Source organism: Tyto alba, unplaced genomic scaffold (assembly GCF_018691265.1).
Source record: "Tyto alba isolate M040663 unplaced genomic scaffold, T.alba_DEE_v4.0 Super-Scaffold_27, whole genome shotgun sequence".
Classification (NCBI taxonomy): Eukaryota; Metazoa; Chordata; class Aves; order Strigiformes; family Tytonidae; genus Tyto; species Tyto alba.
In genome coordinates this window covers 32,368,906-32,391,484 of record NW_024881301.1, presented here as the reverse complement: position 1 = coordinate 32,391,484, position 22,579 = coordinate 32,368,906, and the positions used below count along the sequence as shown (strand labels likewise).

Genomic DNA, 22,579 nt, shown 5'->3' with positions numbered 1-22,579 from the left:
ATTATTGCCCTTACTGGTGTGCTGATTGACACAGGATGTCTAATAGATTGCATCAGTGTAAATTGTTAACATCTCCCTTTTGGAGACAAAGGTCTTATGTGAACATCACTGAGTTCAAATCCTGCTCTGGGCCTATTCCATTCTTTGCTATTAGTGCAAAGACCAGCTTTTTAGTAACAGTTGATGAAACTACTCACTTAGATAATTCTTTTGGTAGTTGTTCCAAGGCACGCTTTTGTTACAGATGTGTGAAGTCATTTTAAAAGAAGCTCTGCAAGACAGAGATAGTACTGTGGGCAGGGCATGTATGCTGTGACTGAGAGCTAAATCAAGAAACCTCACCGTTTCTGGAAGTGCAATACTTAGCAAGAGAGTTATTGTCCTTATTGTACTGCATTCAGCACTAAAACAGTTCAATAATACTTGTAACACATTAAAGCACTAGGCTGTTTTCTTCTGCAAAACCTTGTGTACACAAGATCCTGGGGTTTGTTTCCTCTTTACAAATAAGAGACTATAACACTCCTGAAGTCATGTTTTGACTGACCTCTGCTAATTGTACACATTTTAGGAAGTCCCTGGAGCTACCAGCACTTAATTATGTACGCAGAAGGACCAGCCAAAGCTTGATCTTTGGGTATTAGTGAAGCTTGCTGAAGACATAGTTGAATTTTTACTTGGAGATAAAATTTTATTTTTTTGGTAGTTCTGTTGGAGCCCCAGAATACTTGCGGGCTAGTCTTCACTATGTCATGGAAGCAAATCCGGATGTGCTTTCAAGGAGCATTTGTGGAAGAAAGAAGAGTTTTTACAGGAGATGACCATTTAATAACATTTGTAATCTGTTCGTCTATGTTGTCTAAACTGGATCTGCTGAGCATAGCAGCTGAAAAATATCCATGCATATTATAAATATCCAAAATGGTAAGACTGATAACTGTGTACCCAGACTTCAGCAAATTTGTGAGAGACATTGGCCATGCAACCTCTTCACAAATATAATTTCCCTGCATTCAAAAGAAGCTTTTTCTACAGGACAGCGGGTTTTGGTCTTAAGAATCTCATGCTTTTAGTAGTGTTTAGGTTTTTTGTTAAGTTTTATTTGGTTTGTGGTTCCTCTTACGGTAGTATTTGAAAATGAGGCTACTCTGATGACTAACTGATGCTACTTCCTTCGCTACTAGGAAAAGAAAGTCCTCCAATTAGTGATGTCCCAGATGATGCAGATGAACCTATGCCTGTACCAGAGGACCTTTCAACCAGTACTGGAGGCCAACAGAGCACTAAAAATGAGAGAATCTTGGGTAAGATGACTAGTCCACTCTGATAAGAAATATCAGTACATAATGTAATATGCCAATAAAGTTAAAGTACTCCTTATCAAGCTGGTATACAAGCAGGTCCTGTGCCCTTTTATCTTATTCAGCACAGGATTACTCAGGTGCTTAGTGTTTTTTGTGCAACCCTCTCTTTAGGAAAGGCATTTTGAAGGACAGCAAGCCTTTTCATCCACAGAGAAGTTATAAAGATCCTACTATTTATCTTAAAGCATGACTGATTGCATGAAACTCTCCCCAGGAAAGAATGTTTTAATTGTGCAAAGGAAATTGAATTAAATATGTGGTTCCGGGTCAAAATTATCTGAACTCGGATTTGATTAAAATTCTGTAAACTCTAAGGTATTTTTATTATTATTTTTATTATTAATTTGAATGCTATCTTGAATGTTATATGCTATTCAGATTTCTCCAGAAATGTCATACCAGAACATACACAGTAGTCATATCTTTCAGATTCCAACATCTGATCATAATTTACCCTTGATTTTTTTAACTGGGAGAACTTTAGAAAATACTTGAATTTTGTTCTTCTAGGTAGAAGTCCACAACTGATAATGTCTTTTGGATTAAAAGAAACTATTGTCCAGAGATGGTTTTGCAAAATGCTGATTCTTCTTAGAGATCACAGATTCCACACTAAGGACTAGCAATGCTGATGACTACTGCATGGACCAGCTCACATGTAGTCCACTAAAAAAGACTAGATGATATCACTTGAGCACAATGCTTGTTTACTAGTAGGAAAAAAAAAAAAAAAAAAAAAGCAGAAAAAAGCACAGTGACTCCTAGAATGCTATGCTCAATGCCCTATATGATAAATATATTTCAGGAGGGGAGTAACTATTAAAATATGTCTATTTGTTCACAAATAAAAGTATTGCTCATCATTTTTACATTCCCATCGTAAGAATGAGGGTCAGGATAGAAGACTCTTTACAGAAAGATTGCAAGTGCCTTTAAATGTTTATTGTTTAAGGAAGTTCAGTAAAGGACTGTAGGTGGAAAGGGAGGCACAGAAGGCAGAATATCCAAGTCAAGGTAATACAGCAGGATGGTGTCAATATTAGGAATAGACCCTGCTCCCAAACTCCACCACTAGCTAGAAGAGAATGCAGCATCTTATGCATCTTCACTTTATTTACCACTTGATCCCCTCTTACCAAAAATGTGAGCATAAAGTTCAGCTCAGAAATGCATAGTGGCATACCTTATAAACAAATTCATTTTTAAAAATTCTTTTTAATAATCTGATCATTTACCTAGTTAGTTTTTTCTATGCCCAAAGCTCTTTGGACAAAATCTTGCATTTATTGCTTGTGTATCAACTCAGTAAAATGACTTAAGTCTCTTTTCTCCCACAGTAACTAAACCCTACAAAATATTTAAGCCTTGATTTAAAAATAATATTTTTTAAAAAAATCCCTTGCTCAAACCCAAACAAACAAACAGGATTTCTGATTACATTGAATTTACCTCACCTCGCAAATATCATACAGGGCCAGCAAAATAAAATTTGTTTGCTGATGATGTAATGATTTTCCCAACAGTTCAATTACATATCAATATAAACACATATTAGAAGTTACTGTAGTAAAAGAAGGAGAAAATGTTATCTTTGGTGTCCTAAGTATGATAAGTTCCATCTGTTATTCTCATTAGTTTTACTCAGTGCACTCAGTAATAAATTAGATTTTCCACATCCTGACTTCAGCAATTTTTCTCAGCCACTTTCTCTACCCATAGCTCTTTGGTTTTGAAGGGTCACATCTTGTAGTGAGACATTTACCAGAGTCAACAGAAACAAAGGCAATTCACAGTACTCTGTTTTATAGATGATCTTAACTATAAGTATCAACTCCAGTGCTTGCAATGTTTGTCTTTTCTGTGAAGCTGCATACACTTTTACCTCTTCCTCTGCTCCTTTTTCTAGCCCTAAACTAACTTTTTGAAAACAGTGTACTGAAAAAATCAATGCTCCCTATTTTAAAAAAAATCGCCTGAACACACGCCACAAATATATCAGGAACTGTAGGGTTGCTATTCACATTCTGGATCATCATCAAAAGAAAATCTGTTAGGGATAAATCGATGCTTTAGGAGCAGTGTTTGGCCTACAAGGTCCCACACATGTATTAGGGATGAAGGGGACTGTCTTTCCATGTAGGCAATGGCATGTCAGTGTAGACAGGCTTGGTGTTCAATGCAACACTATAATCTCTAAGTCCTAAGATCTGTTTCTCACCTCTATTTATCACCAAACTTAGGTAGAAAAGGATGATCTAAAAAAGTAGTTTGAAGAACAGTAGATAGGCAGGAGAGTATTGTAAAGAACCACCGATATTATATATATCTCATAGCTGGGAGATAGACTGTGGCCTGTGATAACTGACAGGCAACACACATGAGCAAATATGACTGGGCAACAACTTTTCTCTGTATGACTTTCCTAATGTCCCATCTGCTTCCTTAGTCAAAAGGGAATCCCCTATGCACTTTGCTGTATTTCAACATGTGATTTACAGTGCATTCCACTCAATCTGTAATGCCCTGAGAGATCAGCTGTCCATATGGCATGCACTGAGGAAGGGTAATTTGAGTCAGACGTTATGGAGGAGGGCTGCTGGGCCCTGGAGGACTTTTTTGTACATGTAGTGTTATAGAGGTAACAACAGAAATTGCAGGTTTTTTAATTGAAAAGAGTAAGTATTTACATCATCTCACTAAAATTAGGTGAGAAATCTGTTGTGAATTTTAATCAGACCGTGAGATAGAAATGTTCAAATGACTGTTTGCTTACTCAGATTTGGAGTAACCCTTGATGAAACCTTTAAGCCTGCAGTCAAAAGTTTAATTACCTTTTTCATCAATTTAGCATTTTAAAAGTCAAAGATTAGGGGAAATTAGCTATTTTTAGAAAAGAAAGATAGGCTCTAGTTCCTCCGCATGTTTTCAAAAATCTCCTTTCTTGCTTCTTCCAACCCTAGGCTGAGACTTGAATGTGAATTTGGTGTATAGACCTGATAGAGAGAACCATTTGAAACAGCTCTCCTGCCCAGAGAATGAAGGTGTTGTAGACTTCAGAAGTTAAAGTACTCAATTCACTTGCCAGATTTTATTGGGTGCCTTCAGATTTTGAATGTCTCACTTAAAGCTACTAGAGAGGGTGCAGATTTCATAAGGGAGATGTCCAGAGGTTCATGAAATGCATACTTTGACTTGTGTCCCAACAGAGGCACCCAAGACATGGGTTGCTTCTGACCAATGCAAAACTAAGTGGGTGTGAAAAGGTCATTTCTGGAAGTGAAGTCACCAACAATAATAACCCCCAAGCAGCACAACAAAGGAGGAACATATTAAAAGGCATGTTCCAGCCACTGCTATGTCTCTTAATTTCCTTGATGAGCTTGCTATGTTTTTAATGTTGTAACTCCCAGAATGCCACTATGTGTTGAGCAGCTTCCTCCTGCAAATTTCACTGCTGCTGCTCTGTCCCCCAGACCTTCTTCCTACATTGTCCTCTTCTCTGCCTCATATTTAATTCTCAGGCTGATCTGGAACCTGTAACTTTTTTATTATTTTATTTTTTTACTCTGCTCAGCCACCTGTACTACGTTTAGTTTTTCTAGAAAACAAACTCCACTTTCTCAGTCAAGCAAAGAGCTAGATTTTCACAGCTCTTTAAGGCATTAGAGACTCTGTTTTACCACCTCTCCTAAATACCCTTTTGAAATTTTGATCTAAGGTATTTAGAAGCACACATCCCACCAAAATTCCATTCCATTAAGAATTAGTGTTTTGCAGCCTACTTTGGATGGGCAGCCCTATTTCCCATGCTAACCTACAACATAGGAGCTGATATGAAATATCTTCTGCTGATTCTTACTGTCTCATTTCAAGCTTCAGGTTAAATGTTGCATGTACCTTTTGTGGATAGTCAGTGCTGAGCATCCTGTACGTGGTAGATGGTTGCAGTTTAGGGATCTTTCTGCTCTGGAACTGCATTCTAATTCAAGCTATGTGTGGGAAGCTAATGACTCAGTGAGCTCTAGATTAGACCCTACTTCATGCAGAAAGAGCCATTTGCTGCAGTGGTAGCATTTGCCTAGAAAGGCAAGTGGTACCTTCCTTTATCCATAACTGACCATACTGTAGCTGGCCATCCATGGGTAAAAGTCAAAAAGCCATCTCACAGTGTTACTGGCCTCAGAAAGAGGCTGTGGGCTCACCATTTCTGCACAGGCAGCTGTCTGGTGCTGAAGATGACCATTTAGACTTTCAACACAGAAACCAAGGGTTTCTCACTGAAAAAAGTACTCACCACTGTAGTCACAGGCTACAGTCTGGACCTGGAATATATAATGCGTAGAGGTATTCTTCATTCTGAGAGGAAGAGTTGGCAGGAACTAATCCCACAAAATTTGTTTGAAACTGCTGGACAACTGACAGAAGATACCCAAAGCAACAAATCAAGGTGATCCTAGATATCAATAGAAGGCAGATGAGATCTATATGAAGTTAGAAACTCTCTATTTGTTTAAAATGAAGGATACTAGAATGGGAAGAGACGTTAAAAGGAAAGAGCTTTTTGACATTTTTCTCCTTCAGTGGGAAATGTCAAGTGACTGATGTTACCTCCCGCCCACAACCCAGTTACAGGAGCAGAAGCCTGTGTAGCTGCAGAGCCTCAGTGCCTGGCATCACTGGGAACGTGGCAGGGCCTTCGCATCCTGGGGTCCCCCCTCCCAGCCACGGGCATTCAGAGGTGGTAACCTGCATGAGTAGCTGGTTACTGGTGCAGGCAAGTGTCCTCACTCTGAGCTGCTTCAGTGCTTTATTTCCTTAAAAGGAGCTCAGCCATTTGAGAGCATGGACACGAGCATTGCAGAGGGGCCACCAGGCCAACCACAACAGCTTGCCATTACATAAATCTGCTGCAACTCACACATAGCTGGGTGGAGGCAGAGTAAAAGTGTAGAAAGGCTGCAGACAGAGGGGAGAAGGGAGAAAAGCCAAAAGGGGAAGTGCCCCACCCCAGCTTGCAAAATCGGTCCTGCTGCTTGAGGCAGGTCCAGCTCTCTGCTGCCCTGGTACTTCTGTAGCGCAGGGAAAGGAAAAAGACTGGCAGAGCTAAACATCTTTGTACGCTCCTCCTGTGGGAGCTCAGTGGCGATGAAGGCAGTGTACTGTGCATGAGTAATAAAAAGCACGTGTGGCATGTGTCTGTGTGGACACGTAATCATTCAGAGAGCTAAAGTAACCTGGAGGGCTGTGTAATGTGTTTTACTCTCTCAAATTTCAGATGGACATCTCTGCTGCTCAAAGGTATGAAAGCGTGTAGGAGTTGATAAGCCTTTGTAAATAATTGCTGATAAACTCTGTCTCACCTGATGTAGCCCTACTGGCTCTGAGAGCAGAGAGAAAATTTGTTTCAAGATGGTTTGGGGTGCTTTAAGAACTGTCTCTAGCTCTCCACAATGAAACAGGGCTTGAAAGGCCAACTGAGGAGGCTACTGAAGGAATTGAAAAACTTGTAACTAAAGTATTTTAGGAACTTTTAAAAATAGGGAAGTTAGGAATCTCCCCTCTTGTTTGGTCTGAAGCCCCTATTTCTAGCCCCAAAGTATCAGTCCCCAGTATGGACTGGTATTGCATGCTTGGAGACCCTGCCAGTATGACTTACCTGTTTTTAAGGGGAACACAGGAGATATTTTTGTCAGGACTATTTTCATTTTGTATGGAAAACTCTTCTGGGAATAATTTGTATAGTGGAGAATGGGGGGTGTGGTTTACTGTGAGAAGGCATGTTACAAATGTAATGAATGCCTTTATATATGCTCTATGGGATATATGGTATATACCAGCCTTCAAATGTATGGTTTGCGTGTGCATAGTGTGAAACAGTGTGCTAGAGTGAGGTGCAGAAGACTCAGGTATATAGATAGGGCTGTTGGGAAGCCGAGTAATTAGCCACACTGCCAGAGACAACCTCTGCTCAATGTAATCCCTTAGGACTTAGTAGAATGTGCACAAATTTTCACAAGGCCAGTGGAAAACAGCCCTCTTACCGAAGGCAAATTCCTTTATCAAATTTAAAAATGTTTGCTGCGAGTAGTGGAGGGTGAACGTTTTCAAAACCAACTTGCAAGTGGTTTCTCGAAGGGAGGGTGAGCCAGGAGCCAGTCTGGAAAGGAGAGCCGCTGCAGCCCCAGCAGAGCCTGTGCAGTATTCGTGCAGTTAATGCAGCCCATGCAAAGCCAGGGCAGAGCCACTGTGTAAGCAGACACATAAAAATTTGTCCTCTGACGCAGAGGGAGCATGTGATAAAATCAAATCCTTGAGAACAAAATTGATCCTAAAAGAGAGTTGTATTTTTCCAGTGATTTCTATTTAGTTTTGGGAGGACTTTTTTCACTCCTCGCCTGTGTGGTAGAAATACGGTTTCTGTTGCCACTGTGTGGCAACATGATGTTGCAGTGGGTGCTGAAGCTCTCAGGTTTTTTTCCTTATTTTTCCAGACCTGCAGAGCTTGTGGAGATGTGGCCAATTTAATGCGTGCCTGCTGGGTACTGCTATGTTTTCAGAAGGAAACATCAGTGCAAAAGCCAGGGAAAGCCTGGGAGCTGTGCAAGTTTTGTTTCTTCAGCGTTGAGAAAGCGGCAAGCATTGTTTGAACTGGGGAGATGCAGTGTGTTTAGCTGTGTGGCTTTTAGGTACGGATACTGAACCTGCTGATCTAATCAGCAGTTAGAGGAAGTTGTCTTTATCTGAGCAGAAGAGATGTGCCTCAGAGATAAGCCTCATTCTAGCTCGGGAGTTAAAATTATCTAGCAGGATCTCAGCCGTGGCTGCAGCACAACACAGAAATACAGGGCTCCAGCTGGAAGGGGGCCATATTTTAAGCTGGGGTGGACCTCTGACTGCAGCTTGCTAAACCTCAGGTTATTTTAAGGGAATGACTCTGCATCAAAAGATTGGATGGACCTCCAACACCAGCCATCTCTGTGTTCTGTATTACTTCTTGCTTGCTCTTTGTTGCTTTTTCCCTTGAGCAAGTTCTTGTTCAACTCAAGTGCTCTTCAGGAGTGCACCCTGAGTGAAAAGCTTAACTGCTGGACTGAGGTGCAGTATAGGGACCACCTGCCTCTACAGAGGCGCCGTTTTGGAACAAGCTGATGTTTTGATTTTGTTCAGCCTCTCCTCACATTTCTGTAATTTCAGCTCCTGCTGTGGTGCCTCCCTGGGAGGAGACAGTTTCTGGCTGCAGAGGGCCTGCCATGATGCTCTCTCTCCCCTCAGGTGTGAGCTCCTCAGGCTCTGTCTCGCAGCAAAATGCGCAAATACAGCATCGCTGTGGCTGCATCCCCGCATTAGAGATTTGCAGGGAAGGATTTACAGCGTGGCTGTGCCACCACAGGTTGCCTCAGTGTAGAACAAACCCTTTATGGTAAAGAGTGGAGGATGGAGGGAGTTTCTGTTTGGAGCTGTAGTCCTAAAGCCAGGAGCAAACACCACTCATGGCAGCAGGCCAGAGATTTGTCTCAGAACCTTTCTCATTGAGCTCACTGTGAGTTTTCTTGAAGCCTCAGAAGATGGTCTCTGTGGAAAGCTTTGCCCCAGGTGTCCCTGGCAGAAGCTTTTCCCCGGGTAGGTAGGTATGCCATAGCAACCCATGCGGGCTCACCCTCAGCATGTCATTTATGGTGAAGAAGCGTGACCACAACAAGCTGTTAACTTGTGAAGGTGGATTGGCCAGCGCCCCAGGATTTTGGCCTCTAGGGACAGCTTGTTGGAAACTCTCCTGCCTCTTGTAGCTGCTTCCCCAAACGGGTGAGCCAGCAGAGCAGCAGCCCAAAAGCAGGTTAGACCTGCAGCCTGCCATGTGAGACACTTTCTGCTGCTCCCTCCCTCCGCCATAAGTGAATTCTGTGTTGTAAAGGTGCACATGCAGGGAATGTAATTCCTAGTAAAGTAACCCATTTGGTCTGTGCTTCTCTTTCTTTGGTTTTCATACATCTTTAAATTAGGAATAGTGCCTAGTTCTTGTGTCCACTGAGGTTTCCCAGAAGCATTTAGGGGTCTAAATTGGAGGAATAAGAGATCCCAAGAAGGTATCTAATCTATCATTCCACCATCAGCCATAGTCAAACCACAGACACCAAATGGGTTTTTTGCAAGTGAGTAACTCCTACTCCTTTGATATAAATAAGATTTCAACACTAACAGGCCAAAATCCATACCTCAAAATGGGATTAAGAGCCCCATTGAAGGTTTGCAGAGAATTAGTAAATGCAGAGCAAACACAGAATTACTCTCAATTTCCAACCAAAACGGGACTGATCCAAAAAGAAAAATTAAGGTCCATGTTTTGCTCTTTGGTTTTCACCTTCCATTTCCCCCATTTCTCATCCCCCAAAGGTGGTCCAAAATTATCTCATTTGAGAACTATAGTAAATGTAGCAAAAGTGGAGAAATGTGACAGAATTAACTTCCACTCTTCCAAGCCACATATCAGAGTTTAAAGAGAAAAAAGAGAAAAAAAAAAAAAAGAGAAGAGACTGAAGAGTAAGGAGAACTTTAATGTAAGCCAGTTTTTTTTTACCCTGGAAATGTTTCTTCTGAGGAAGTGGCTCTTAACCAGAGTTTTCAGTAACTTCTAGATTATTTTATGGAACAACGTAAGAACTTGCCTGCTCTGTGACCCCTCCTTAAAAAATAAATAAATAAATAAATAAAATTGAGAGCTTTAAAATGAATTGCTAATTCCTTCATACAACAGAGAGTATCGGCACATGATTTTGCCCTCCTTTCTGATTAAGTAATGTAACAGAAATGTTTAATGCAATGGAAAGGTGGGTTTTAACTAAAGTTGGCGACACTCTCAGTTTGTGTTGCAATTAATAGAAGAGGAAATATTAATTCTCCGTATTTCATCATTTAAAAGCATCCTGTATTTGTAAGAAGCTGTGATCAGCCAACATCCCCGGTATGGATTAGAACTTCCCAAATCTTTGATAGTTTTTGTATTTTGCTGTTTGTCTAAGCTAAGAGCTTTGCGTTCTGATTCTTAATGATGGCATAGGGTTTTTTTGGAGGGAGATTATTCCATTCTTATTTACAGTACTGTGCACCTCAGCATTATATAGACTGAGTTTATATTATATGAGCCTGTTTTTTCCTGCTGTGAATACATGTTGCAATGCTCGGAAGTGGTGGCAGTGGTTGGTGTTGAAGCAGGATGGTTTCATTAGCACAGAAATGGCGACTGTCAGCTAGGGAACACTGATGTTTCTGCACTCCTCACACTGCATCTGGGTTTCAGAGATATCTTTCTGGATCTTTCCATATGAGAATTTATTTTCAGGGTAGAGCAACACATGCACATATAGAATTCACTGTGAAAACTTTATTTGCCTTATTGTGGGGTGGACTGAGATGACTGCTCAGTTTTTGTGCCCAGTTTTTCAAAAGGAAAGGAGCACCTATGTGGCCGAGGGAAGTGTTGAATTGTCTGTGATCCATCCCTACCTGACCCCCAGCTGGCTATAGTCACAGTTCAGGCACTGAATGTCTCTGTCTCTCCTAAGCAGAGCACCCCCCTGATCTCCCCAGGCTGAAGCCGTGAGTGAAGAGGTGATAACATCCCTTCCGCACTGACATGGCGCAGGTTTCCTTTCTGAGTCAGGGTTTGTCCTTTTTTTCTCTCAGAATCCAAATCATTTTGTAACTGGCACCTCCCTTTGCTGGTTGTTGGAGGGGAGGTGGGGAAGCGCTGATGGCCAGCATGGTCACTGGGACTTTGTCTGCTGCAGGTGTGGACCTACAGCAATTTATCTAGAAGTCAAATGGGAACTAGGCTTTTCTAGGGAGGGGTTCAGCTTCCTGCCCATTTGTCCACATAATGGCAAGTAGAAATAAAAATGAGAAATTATAATTGTGCTAGCAAAAGACTTCAGTGGCTTTGAAGCCCAACACATGTAAAAGATGAGGAAGGAATAATGGTAATGAGGCATTCACTCTGGTGTAGTAACACATTTGCTTAATCTTACCACCACATTGCTAGTAGATCCTAGAAAAATTGGTATCCTATCATGGGCTTATTGTGGTGTTAAGTGGAATTTATTTTCTCCTTGCAAAACAGATTAGAGAAGTCTGATATTGTTTATTCTGTAATTGCCCATTAATGAGTCTGTATATTAGCTATACAGTGTAACCATTGCTAATAATCTCTTTCCTGTGTGCCATGAAAGAGACTGATTTATACAGTGTACAATTTAGCCCCTGGTGTTAAGGAGACAATGCAAAAATATTTTCAATTTCTAAAACTTTTTGGGATTTATTTCTTCTTGTTAATAGTTTGAAATGGCAATGTATTTTCCAGCCAACAGGAGCCATTTATTCCATGTCCTCTCTTTTACATGTGTAAATGCATATGCATACACACATACACATATAAAGATATGTCTATCAGCACACATAAAATTATATACCTGCAAAATTAAATTCCTGTGTGTGTATGTCTATGTATAAAACTAAAAAATAGCACACGTGTGCAAAAGAGCATTTAGCTTGAAAGCTGAGCTATTCATATTTTTTGAAAGGGAAAGAAAAGACTTATCAGACATATACTCTGCAAAATAAACACATGTTGTAAAATATTCTTTTTTTCAAACCTAAAAGAGGAAAAGGTTAGTTCCTGCCAATTTGTCTGTATCCCTATGAGAAACCTAAGTGTAAATTCCATTTGGGAAGTGGGCAGCAGCTGAGGAAGACCCAATGGTACCAGTTGTGGCTTTTGCAGTCTGTGCAGAGCTGCCGGGGCGAGGGGGCTGTGAAGGCAGATGGGGTCATGGCACGAGAAGGACCACCAAGGAGTTCATGAAGATCGGGGGAGCTGGGGAGAGGAGAGGGAGACATGCACACCCTCTCAATCCTTCCCGCTGGTGTTCCTCGCCTGAGGCGATGCCCTGGAGAGGCTCGGCTGCCTGCCGCAGCTGGCTCAGCAGTGAAGGGGTACGTGGGCTCTCAGGATCCTCCCCCGCAGTTCCTAAATGCTGCTGCTTCCCGCATTTGGGTGTTTTACTCTCTTAATTGCTTACAGTGTTATTCAGGTAAGGTCTGTAATGGAGAGTGAGGGCTACACTGATGAAATGGGTTTTCCGGAAGATTATTTTAGAGTTCCATACCAATTTAGGATTGCACAGTGAAACTTTGGGGGATGTCTAGTCCTCACAGCAGATGGATAGATGGCTGATATATTGAAATAGTCTAATGGAAAATGCAGATATAGTATCATGTATCTCTCATTTGAGATACAGCTTTCCACTAAAAGCTGATGCATGTCTAACTTGATAACTTTCTTAGAGATGTTTCAGTAGCTAACTGAGCTAACAAATACAAGAACATGATTAGAAGAACCACTGTAACAGATGTAGTGATGGATCCTTCTGCTCTCCCATCCCGGAAAGCAACACTGACATTCAGGGAACCTCCTTTTGCACATCTTGGGGAGCTACAGGCAAGTGCAAAATACAACCCCTCACAAAGGCCAGGCCAGTTGAGCAAAATGCAGTCCCTGGCTTTCCTGTGTGAGGACTGGTGTTTGCTGTGCAATGGTGGTTTTTTTCACCCCTCTTTTTTTTTACCTTCAGCGAAACAGAGCATAAATAGTTATATTAGTTGCATACTTCCTGAGAACACAGCGATCCACACATTCTGGGCTGCGGGTTGTGTTTTTCATGTTCAGGCATAGGATGGGAGTTCATCAGATAGCAATGGGGAGCTCTAGCAAATAGCATGTTTGCATCAGCAGAAACAAATTTCATAAGACTTGCTGGGAAGGTTTGCCGCAGCATGCCACAGTCCTGCACTACTAACAGCTGCTACACGTTCATTCGATAAAATAGATGAGAACAGAAAATGAAACTTTTAACGTTCTCTTCTATGAACACTTGAGAAGCGTGTTACCCCAAAGGCATAAGCCTGTGGCTCGCATCAGCTTCGCTGGGACTCCATGGTGCTTTTGAGGTGAAGCAATTTGAATCTGTGGATGAGCCATGCTTCATTTGTCCTGGTGGCAAGGAGAGCTCTCAGCACTGGTCTAATGCAAGTGTTGGTCCTGATGTCTAACCGTTTCCAAGAGTACAAAGGCCTCCAAGTAGGATACTGGGATTGCTGGGATTTGAGTGCCTTACATGCTCAGAAATACTCAACCAGCACGATTTGTCTTTTTGTGTTGCACAAGGCAGAAGCAACTTTCCTTGAGGTGTTCTCCTCCAAATAAACAAAGCATCATTCATCAGTCCCATATTTTTGTCTCTGGTTGCTGACCAGTTTACTAGGCAAAGGTTAATTTTTGAAAGACCAAGTCTGCACACTTGCTGCAGCCTCTGAGATCTTGCCTGGACATGACCTGGTTCAGCTTGTATAACCCAATAGCCCAAACTGTATTTCCGGATGTATGTGTTCCTGGCTGGTGGAGTTTGCAGGATTTAATTTCCTTTCTTGACCTCACACTATACTCCACAGTGCAGCATGGCCACGGCATGGGTATCAAACTTTACCTTAGCTAGTAAGAAATAGCAACTTCTGTAGTGCTGCTTTGCATTTTAACAGAGAAGAGTTTTCACAATTTTCATTTGCCTTACTCTTAGTCCAGCCACAGTGTCTGGGTGTTAGTATTCAATTTAGGTGCATTGTGAATCCTGGTTTGAGTAGTACTGATGCACTCCCTCTGGCTTGGTAGCAGCAAGGAGTAGCAGCTTGGCACTTCATAGGAAAGACTAGGATTTCCTCGTGTAATAGCACGTTAGGACACACATTTGGGTGTTTCTACACTTAGAATCCTTCATGTTTGGTAAAAATGCAGCGCAATGTCTGATCCTTTACAATATTTGGAAAGCACTTTAAACAAACTGGGCAGATGCTTTAGAAAGCAACAAAGGGATTCCTCCAAGTAAAAGGCAGCGTCTGTGACATGCGACTAGGAGCAGAGAGGAAGTTTGACAGAAACTTTGCCTGCTAGACACTTTCAGATATTCCATAAATGCTGAGGGCAGGAAATGCCAACGCTGATAGTCTGAACAGATCATCAAACCTTATGGGAGGCCAAATTTTGATCACTCTATGAACGCCTGGCACCAGCTTTCACAGCACAGATCTTGTTCTTACTGCATATAATTGCATGTCCTCTGTCCATATTAGTTCTTATTGTTTATATAAGACTGGGAAGGGGATCGAATTAAGCTTTGGGTGTTTCTGCTGCCATTTCTCTCCCAACAGTTTTGTTGGTTTTATCTATGACTTTGTATTGCGGCACAGTGTTCCTGGAAAAGAAACAGAGCTCTGTTGCTCTAGACAATGCACAAACACCAACAGCATGCCCCAAAAAGCTTACAATCTGACTGAGGCTGTATGGACATGATTCATTAATTAAGCCTTGCAAGTCCTAGCTGAGGTACATGTGAGGTAGGGAACAATGAGATGTAGTAAATTGTGCTGTGGAATCTAAGCCATAAATAGTATTCTGGAGACCAGAAAGCAAATTCTGTTTTCTAATAGTTGCAGCAAAATAGTCTTGTGTGTTCTTCCAGGGTACCATGGGATTGGTTTGGTTCAAAGTGCTCACCTTTGTTTTAAACGATATGTCTCTCTAGCTTGAAAAGTGAGATTGAAAAATATAGGACAGGTAAACATAAATAAATGAAGGATTTGGTGATGGTACATGAGGGAATAAAATAAATATTGGCAGCAAATTATGAGATCATTTTGGGAATCAGGAAATAATTTCATGACTTCTAATTAGTCTAGATCTTAGTACAGAGGAGCAATTCACTGTATTGTTTGGAGTTTTGGAAAAAGGGGAGGGCCAATTTCCAGCTCCATGCCTGATTTGTAGAGGCAGGAGTCCTGGGTCGTGCCAGTGCAACGAGTGGAATTACAGCCTGGTGCCAGCATGACAGAGTGGGGAGTGAGGCTGGTCCTGGGAGGGTGGGCAGCTGAGACTAAAGTTGAGGTATAAGCCCAAATTTCAGGAGGTCAAATCCATACTCTCATCCAGGCTTTTCTTTTTGCTCAGATGTTTCTGAAGATCTTTTGCATTACCAAAAAAAAAAAAAAAAAAAAAAAAAATAGCAATTTGGTTTTGGAGTGAGATTTCACACCTCATAACTGAACATGTATGAGAAGCGCTACAAAGCTGAACTGGAGATGACAGAGTTTTCAGTATTTAGTCATTTCCTACAAAAAAGGTACAGGCTGAGCCCCTCTCTTGTTTCCTTTCTCAGACCACTGATAACTTCTGCCATGCTGGCTGCAGTGTGGCAGGAAATTAAAACTGATTTGGATATTTTAAACAGTTTATGCTTTTTTTTTCATGAGGTAGTTGCCTTTGGGATTTTTACATTTCTCTCTTGGAACAGAGTGGTAGCATGGGAAAAGTCCGGCTGAGGAAAAATATCAGTCCTTTCCTGCTTCTGCATCATTAGTAGGAGGAAGAAAAATCCTACTTTTTGAGCTTGAGCAATCCCAGATAAGGGAGAGCCAGCTGAAGGCTCCAAGCACTTGATATCCAGTATTTTATGGGTGTAACCAAGGTTAATTAGGCTAGACAGTAATTCTACCTTTGTATAATTCTGTAGGATGCATTACAGATTATGGGTGGCATTTTCACAAATACACAAGTGATGCAGCCTCTCAAACTACAACTGCTGTCTGCCCCATGGTCCCTAGTCACCTTCTGAGAGACACATGCCAGGAGGGTGACCATGGCCAGATTTCAGCCTCCTGTGTTAGGACACTTGAGAGGCATGTACGCAGATGTAGGAATCACTCTGGACAGCAACATAGCTTTTGAGTTTCCTCATTAAAGGAAAAAAAAAAAAAGTCTTATCCCCATTAAAAAAGAATTGAAAAATGTGCAGATAGGGAAGTAAGGGCACATGATGGATTAAGTGTCTTTCCCATGGCCACACAGGAAGTCTGTGGCTGAGCTAGGAATTAAACCTATATTTTCTCACTCTGCATGCAGTGCCCTGTCCTTCTTTGAGGCCATAAAATTAGCTTGTTATTGAATCCTCTGTAGGCTGAAGCAGAAGGCTGCTGTTTGTGAGGAAGAGAATTATTAGAAGATAAGTACTACTTATAATTGGTGAGAAACTGAGAATAGTTCTGAATCAAGTATTGGCCTTTTCTATTGCTATTTAATGTTCTCTTTTTACCAAGTTTACATCAGCATAAAAATCCCCTTGTGGTGTTGCTCCTTAACCAAGCAAACTACTCATGCTGTTCCTTATGGCTAGGATTGCAGTAGAGGCCAATGCTTAGCTGTTGCCTGGTGTCTTGGTTTAACAGTAAGTAACATTATGACCGGCTTGACAGGAAAATGATCATATTTCTGCCTCTTTTTCTTGACAATTCTCATCCAAAATCAAATAGAAAAATTCTGTCCATTTGCTGTGGAGAACATCCATAGCTAAGTTCTCTTTTACAATACTCATTTGACTTGGCATAGCATTGTTTCTTGAACAGCTGCATGACTGGTTTTTGTCTTTGGAAATGCTGAGCTAAATCAAGAGAGGCTCCACTGAAGTTAAAACCAGACCAGAACCAGTAAAGCCAGAAGAAGGCAGGTCATGCCCCTCAAACAGAACATATTACACGAGCCCTTCTCTGCAATAGGTAGGACATGACAAGCTAGGCAAAACCTTCACAATGGTCATAGTCCCTCTCACATACATGTACATGAGTATTACATAGCTTGGTCACTCTGCCATCTCTAGAAAAATAAACTATGCTGTTGTGAACGAGAGGTGCTTAATCTGTAGGGAAGTGGAAGAGCAGTCAGAGTTGCAGGATGGGACATGCAGCTCAGGTCTGCAGCATCTGTAATGTCTAAGGGAGCGTTGCTGTTTGCAAGAGGAAACCGCTAACTCCTTTCTATGCAGGTAAAGTCATCTCTAGTCTGCCCCACATGTTCCAGAATACATTAACTTTAGCTGAAGAACTAAACACTGATCGAGTGGCCCAGAAGATATTTCCTAATTCACAGATAAATGGTAGGAAAATAGCTGAGCCTGTTGATATTCTCTGTGCAGGAGTGTTTCAAAGAAAGTGAAGCCTCACTAATACCCATTTCTTATCACCTCCTGACAGCCTCCTTTGTGGGGGAATAGCCACAAATGGTTTTGAACAAGCTCTTCCAACGGGGTAGCTTTCATGCAGTGATGAACAAATAATTATACCACAGTACACCTTTGTGTAAGACTCCTGTCTTCATTTACATGTGGGATTTCACCACTGTCTTCCTGAGAAACTACAAATTTCAGTTAGCCACCGGATAAGATAAAGACTGGAGCTTGACTCAAAAGGGATGCATAACTATTAGTGTTGTGATACTTATAGGGGGTCATTTCTCAAGTTTTTACTTTCTACTCAGCCCTTTATCAGACAAATTCTTGCTGAACAGTCCCTGAGAAATGGGAGAGTGTAAAAAAACTGGGTCCTGCTCTGTTTTTAAAGAGGTTAATGTTCTGCCTTGTATCTCTTTTGCCTGCAAACAGAGAAGAGAAAAATCTTCATGTGAATTTCAAACGCTCTCTGCTCCAGCCAAGTTTCGTTCTGAACGAGCAGGACAGAATGGTACATGATCTCAGTGGAAGGACTTCCTAAGCTGTCTGCTCCATCCGCTGGGCTGGGCAGGATTGCCCAGTTAGGCAATCCCTACTCTGCTTTAGCCAATTTCCTTCTGTACTCTTCCATCACTCTGTCCTCTGTGGGTGCCTTCAGCAAATAAGCCCATTGCCTAATCAAGCCTTCTCACCCTGAAGCTAGGCATTTTGAGGGCTTTTCTTCAAGTTTGAATTCCCTCCTTTCTTTCTGAGAGCAATTTGAGGAGTCCCACCTCTTGGCTGAGATGAAGATAAGGGGGTGGGAGGGGGTGGTTGGATCAAGTTTGGTGAAGTCCAGACACAGACAGAGCAGCACAGTTTGGTAGCTGTCTTAAAGTAAGTGGGAGGGGAATACAGGTCAAGTGGGCAAAAGTTGGAGAGGAATAGTAATCTAGAAGATTGCTGCAGAAGCAGAAAGGCTAAGCCTATATATTTTGTTTGTTTGTTTTAATTTTTTTTTCTGCTAAGCCACCAAGTATAATTCCTGGTCTGTGCTTCCCTTTCTGTCACTTCTCCATAATTCTTAGCATTTCAGTTGGGCTGCTGTCTCTCGGCTGCTTCCTCTTTTCCTGCTTTCCTATATTTCATTATTTGCCCTTCTTCCTCTTCAAGTGCTTTTACAACAGAGTGAGGAGGATGTGGAAACCCAGTTACAATATGACACACAAACTGCAGTGTCACAACTGCAGCTCTTTGGTTTCACCTCCAGGAGCGCGCAGAAGCAGGTCAGGGTGGAGAGGCAGGAGTGGGAGACTGAGGGAAAGAAGGGAGACATTTATAAATAAGGAAGAGAAATGACAGAAAGTCACAAGGTTTCCATCTTGGGAGCTTGGGATAATGGCTTTCCACCTAGTTTAAAATAATCCCAAACTGAATCATCACTGTGTCCTTGAATGCAAAGGAGCAGTGGCAGTCTGTGCCAGTTTAAGGGTCTCCCACAGTACTGGTGCCACAGGGAAGATAAAGCCCTGACGTGTTTCTGAACTTGCCTGCAGAGACATTAAAGCTGAGCAGACCTCTAGGCCTGTGTTATGCACAGCTCATAGCATTGCCCTTTAAACAACGAAAAGAGAAAAAAACAAGAAAACCTCAAAGGAAAAAATATTCTTAGTGCCAATGTCTGTGTGTGAAGTAAACCTTTGGAAGATGCCATGGATGAAAATGAGGAGGTGCTGTAGCCTTCTTGAGGTATCAGGCAGCTGGGAAACGCTCCCACATACTTTGCTCCACCTACTTCCCAGGGCACCTATTAATTACAGGTCCTCTCCTCTCCAGCCTTTCAACTCTGTTGATTTAAATTTACATCATAGCAACTGGTGTAGGACTTGCTCCAAACTTCTAGGCCATGACAGATGCTAAGGAGATAAACAGCTGTGGGTTGGGAGGAAATGGGTAATATGTCCAGACTGCTCTGTGTGTTTGTGGAAGGAGTTAGAGGAACAGTAGATAGAGGTTTCCTGTTAAGCCGGACAAGGGGGAAGCTGCGATGTTTCTCAGCTATGGCTGCGATCGGACTTAGGTTCAACAGCATTCTCAGTGTGGGTTTGCTGTTTCTCTACCCGCCATGTGAGGCTTAAGTTGTTTTAAGAAATCTGAATACCACTAAAAGTCAAGGAGACTTAAACTCCCAGATAATTTAGATACTTCAGAACTGCCCTCCACTGCCACACAGTTGCTTGCAGTGTCTGGGGTGCTGCAGTGGAACAAGGGTTTTATAGTCTCCCTGTGCTGCAGATTGGGAAGCAGTGCCTCAACTGGCTCTGAGCTTTGAAATCAGTATATGATGTCCTTTTTGTTAACTGCTTCTCCACTCATCAACTCACAGGTTATGGCAAACAGAGTTTGTGAGGAGCTAACAAATGCCTGCCTGCACATGCATGCTAAACAGGGGGTGGCCCTGATTTTTAGAGGTGACTGGATAACCAGGATTCAGATATAGAGCTTGAGACAGTAGTCTGCTTTCTAGTGATCACTGTTTTCCAGGCTGATCTGTTTTCTGATAATCTAGTTTAATTAGTGTCTGAAGTTGCAGAGCACCAAAACATTAGTTGCTTTTGTGAAAATCTTGTGTTGATGGACAAATGTTGAAATAATTGGTAGGCATATTGAAATGAGTGGAAGAGTTTGGAGAAATTCAAGTGCTGTTTGAATGCTTGTTAAACCATGTTAGATGATTCTGTTCTATACCTCAGCCAGAAATCAAGGCCCTGATGGAGGAATTTCTGCAGTCTATGTAGGTTTCTCCTGTTCGTAGTAGTCAGTTTTGGGCTACTTATGACAGTTCAGTCTAGAGTGGTGTTATAGGAGACCATTTAATTCAACAACTATTATTTTGAAAACCTTTTCCGTTGAAGCTCTGCCAGCATCGTGTTGGCTTGGATGTTTTCTTGATCTATCCATGTTAAGAAAACGGTTGCATTTTGATGTAAGATAATGATACTCAGCATGGTGATTGTGATTGTTTGAAGATTGTGATCTTGACTGCATTTCTAGTGGGTTTCAAATGTCGGATTACTTGCTCAAGAGAGCAGTAAAATAATTTTAAAACACCCTTTTACATTCACCAGCCTTAAACATTGCTGAAGATCTCTTAAGAGTTTGAGGAAGCTGTGCCTGAGTGCCTGAATGAGGCCATATTGGCCTTTCTCCTCTGGAGGCATGATGATACCTGCACCAGAAAGCCAACTTAACCTCAGCCTGGAGTTCCCTTCTGTGGCACGGTTCTTTTCTGATTTTGGAGACACCCTTCAGGAGAGGAATAGCGACTCCTAAATTCAGTAGTTTCGAATCACAGCTGAGGTGTTCTTGCAGAGCAGAGCTAGAAAGTTCAGTTAGGATGCTGTTCCTGACGTAGTATCTTTAACATGTAGAAAATTTGTTAGCCTGAGCTTCTGACATATTTTTCCCCACATCTTTCTGAGAAACTGGGATTTTTTTAATAATCTCTCATTTTTGAGTCAGCTATTGCAGAAAGCTAGTGAAATCTAGGTTTTTCTCTTAGCATTGTGTTCAGAGACCCAAGGAAACAGTACACAGCTTTGCAATTTTTGGATGCCTCACAGAGGGGGTGTCCAATGCCAGGGATGGCTTCTCATAGCACTAATATAGGTAAGGTTGGATTCTGTTCAGGGAGAGGAAGGAGGGCTTGTTTTTCCTGAGGTAAAAGCAAGGAAACAGCACACAAGAAAAATGGCCATTTTTTTAAAAAATGTGGACTGAACTGAGTTTGTAGACTTGCAGAATGATCCAGATCTCTGAGTGTTTGAGAGTCTCCCACCATCATTTGAGTTTTCTTGCCATTTCAGCACAGAGGACTGATTTCCTGAGGGGGACTCCAGGCCTCTGTAGCAAAGCACTGGCTGCAATACATCATGGGAAATAATTAATTTTGTCCTGGTGTTTTTCTCCTCAAGAGCTAGCTGGTATGTCTACAGCCAGAGAATTTCTTTAGGATTTGTGTACAACAATTTATGCCTTTCCCCAGAAGATGTAGATTAGGATTTCCTTTCACTGGACTGTTGAGCACACTGTAATCAGGTAAACAACAGTCTACATTGCAAAACCTTCTGGCGATATTTCTACAACCCAAAAAGAAAAAACTTCAATAACCTCAGATGGATACTTCTAGAAAAATAACCGAGCACTCAGGATTAACAGATCTAAAGCAGGGTACCCGGGAATTACCTTCTTTGCACAGTCCCAAAAGAGATCGTCTACTTCATCACTCATAAAGTGATGACTACATTTGATCTGCTTTAGTCTAAAATAAACTTTCAGTATCTGGGTTTTTTTTTTCCCCTGTCTGGTGAGGGGGACACAGAGGACTCTGCTCTGCAATTTTTTTTCTGAGTAGGCAAGATAATAAAATTGTCATAAAATATTCCCTCTCAAGTGCTGAAATGGCTAGGTTCCTCTCCATTTCATCCTCTGACCTCTTCTCGAAAGAGGAGACTGATAGTGCACAGCCTTGGCACAGCACCCATGAGCACCTCCCCAAACCTAAACACAGCTGCTTGGTCTAATTTTAGATCTACTGACCCTTTGACAGCTGGGGAACTATGGACACTTGCGTGAAATAGTGCTCAAGACATCATCGTGGTAGCTAAACAGTCCCTGGTAGAAGTCCCCACATCCATCTCGCTGACAGTGGAGGCACAGCCTGTTCACATGGGTGAACTTGTGAGGGCCTGATCCTGAGCCAGGGTAGCTCTGTGCCACTCCAGGGCCAAAATTAAAGATGTGTAAGCAGCTCACTGAGCCGGAGCATGAAAAGGGGAAGGTTTGCAAGAGCTAACTTTGCATTCAGGGCAAGGCAAATTTAGGTGCTCTGTAGCAATATACAAAACAGTTCATCGCTCTGCCTGTCCCTGTGCCCCTCCAGGCACCAGGCTGGCTGTTCAGCAAGCCTAGGAGCTGGGTCCTACACTTCCTACTGCAGACCCGTCATTTTTCCCAAGCAGTAGCTTTCTTCTGCAGGGTAACGACTGCTGTCTTCAGCTGGTACAGGTCTGACCAAAACCTTTTGTATGTGTTCAGATTTCACCAATTTTCTCTTGGTCAGGCAGGCTTAAAATT

The 22,579-nt window shown here is 42.0% G+C and overlaps 1 protein-coding gene across 15 annotated transcripts in view; it reads left to right on the top strand.

Moving 5' to 3' along the window:
- IKZF1 (IKAROS family zinc finger 1) overlaps positions 1-22,579 on the top strand; it is a 69,092-nt gene that overhangs the window by 19,561 nt on the left and 26,952 nt on the right. For all 15 annotated transcript variants that reach the window (XM_032999349.2, XM_042797969.1, XM_042797975.1 and 12 more), the window contains one exon: positions 1,185-1,304. In XM_032999349.2, the coding sequence (XP_032855240.1) occupies positions 1,185-1,304 (120 nt within the window). The remainder of the gene's footprint in view (positions 1-1,184; positions 1,305-22,579) is intronic.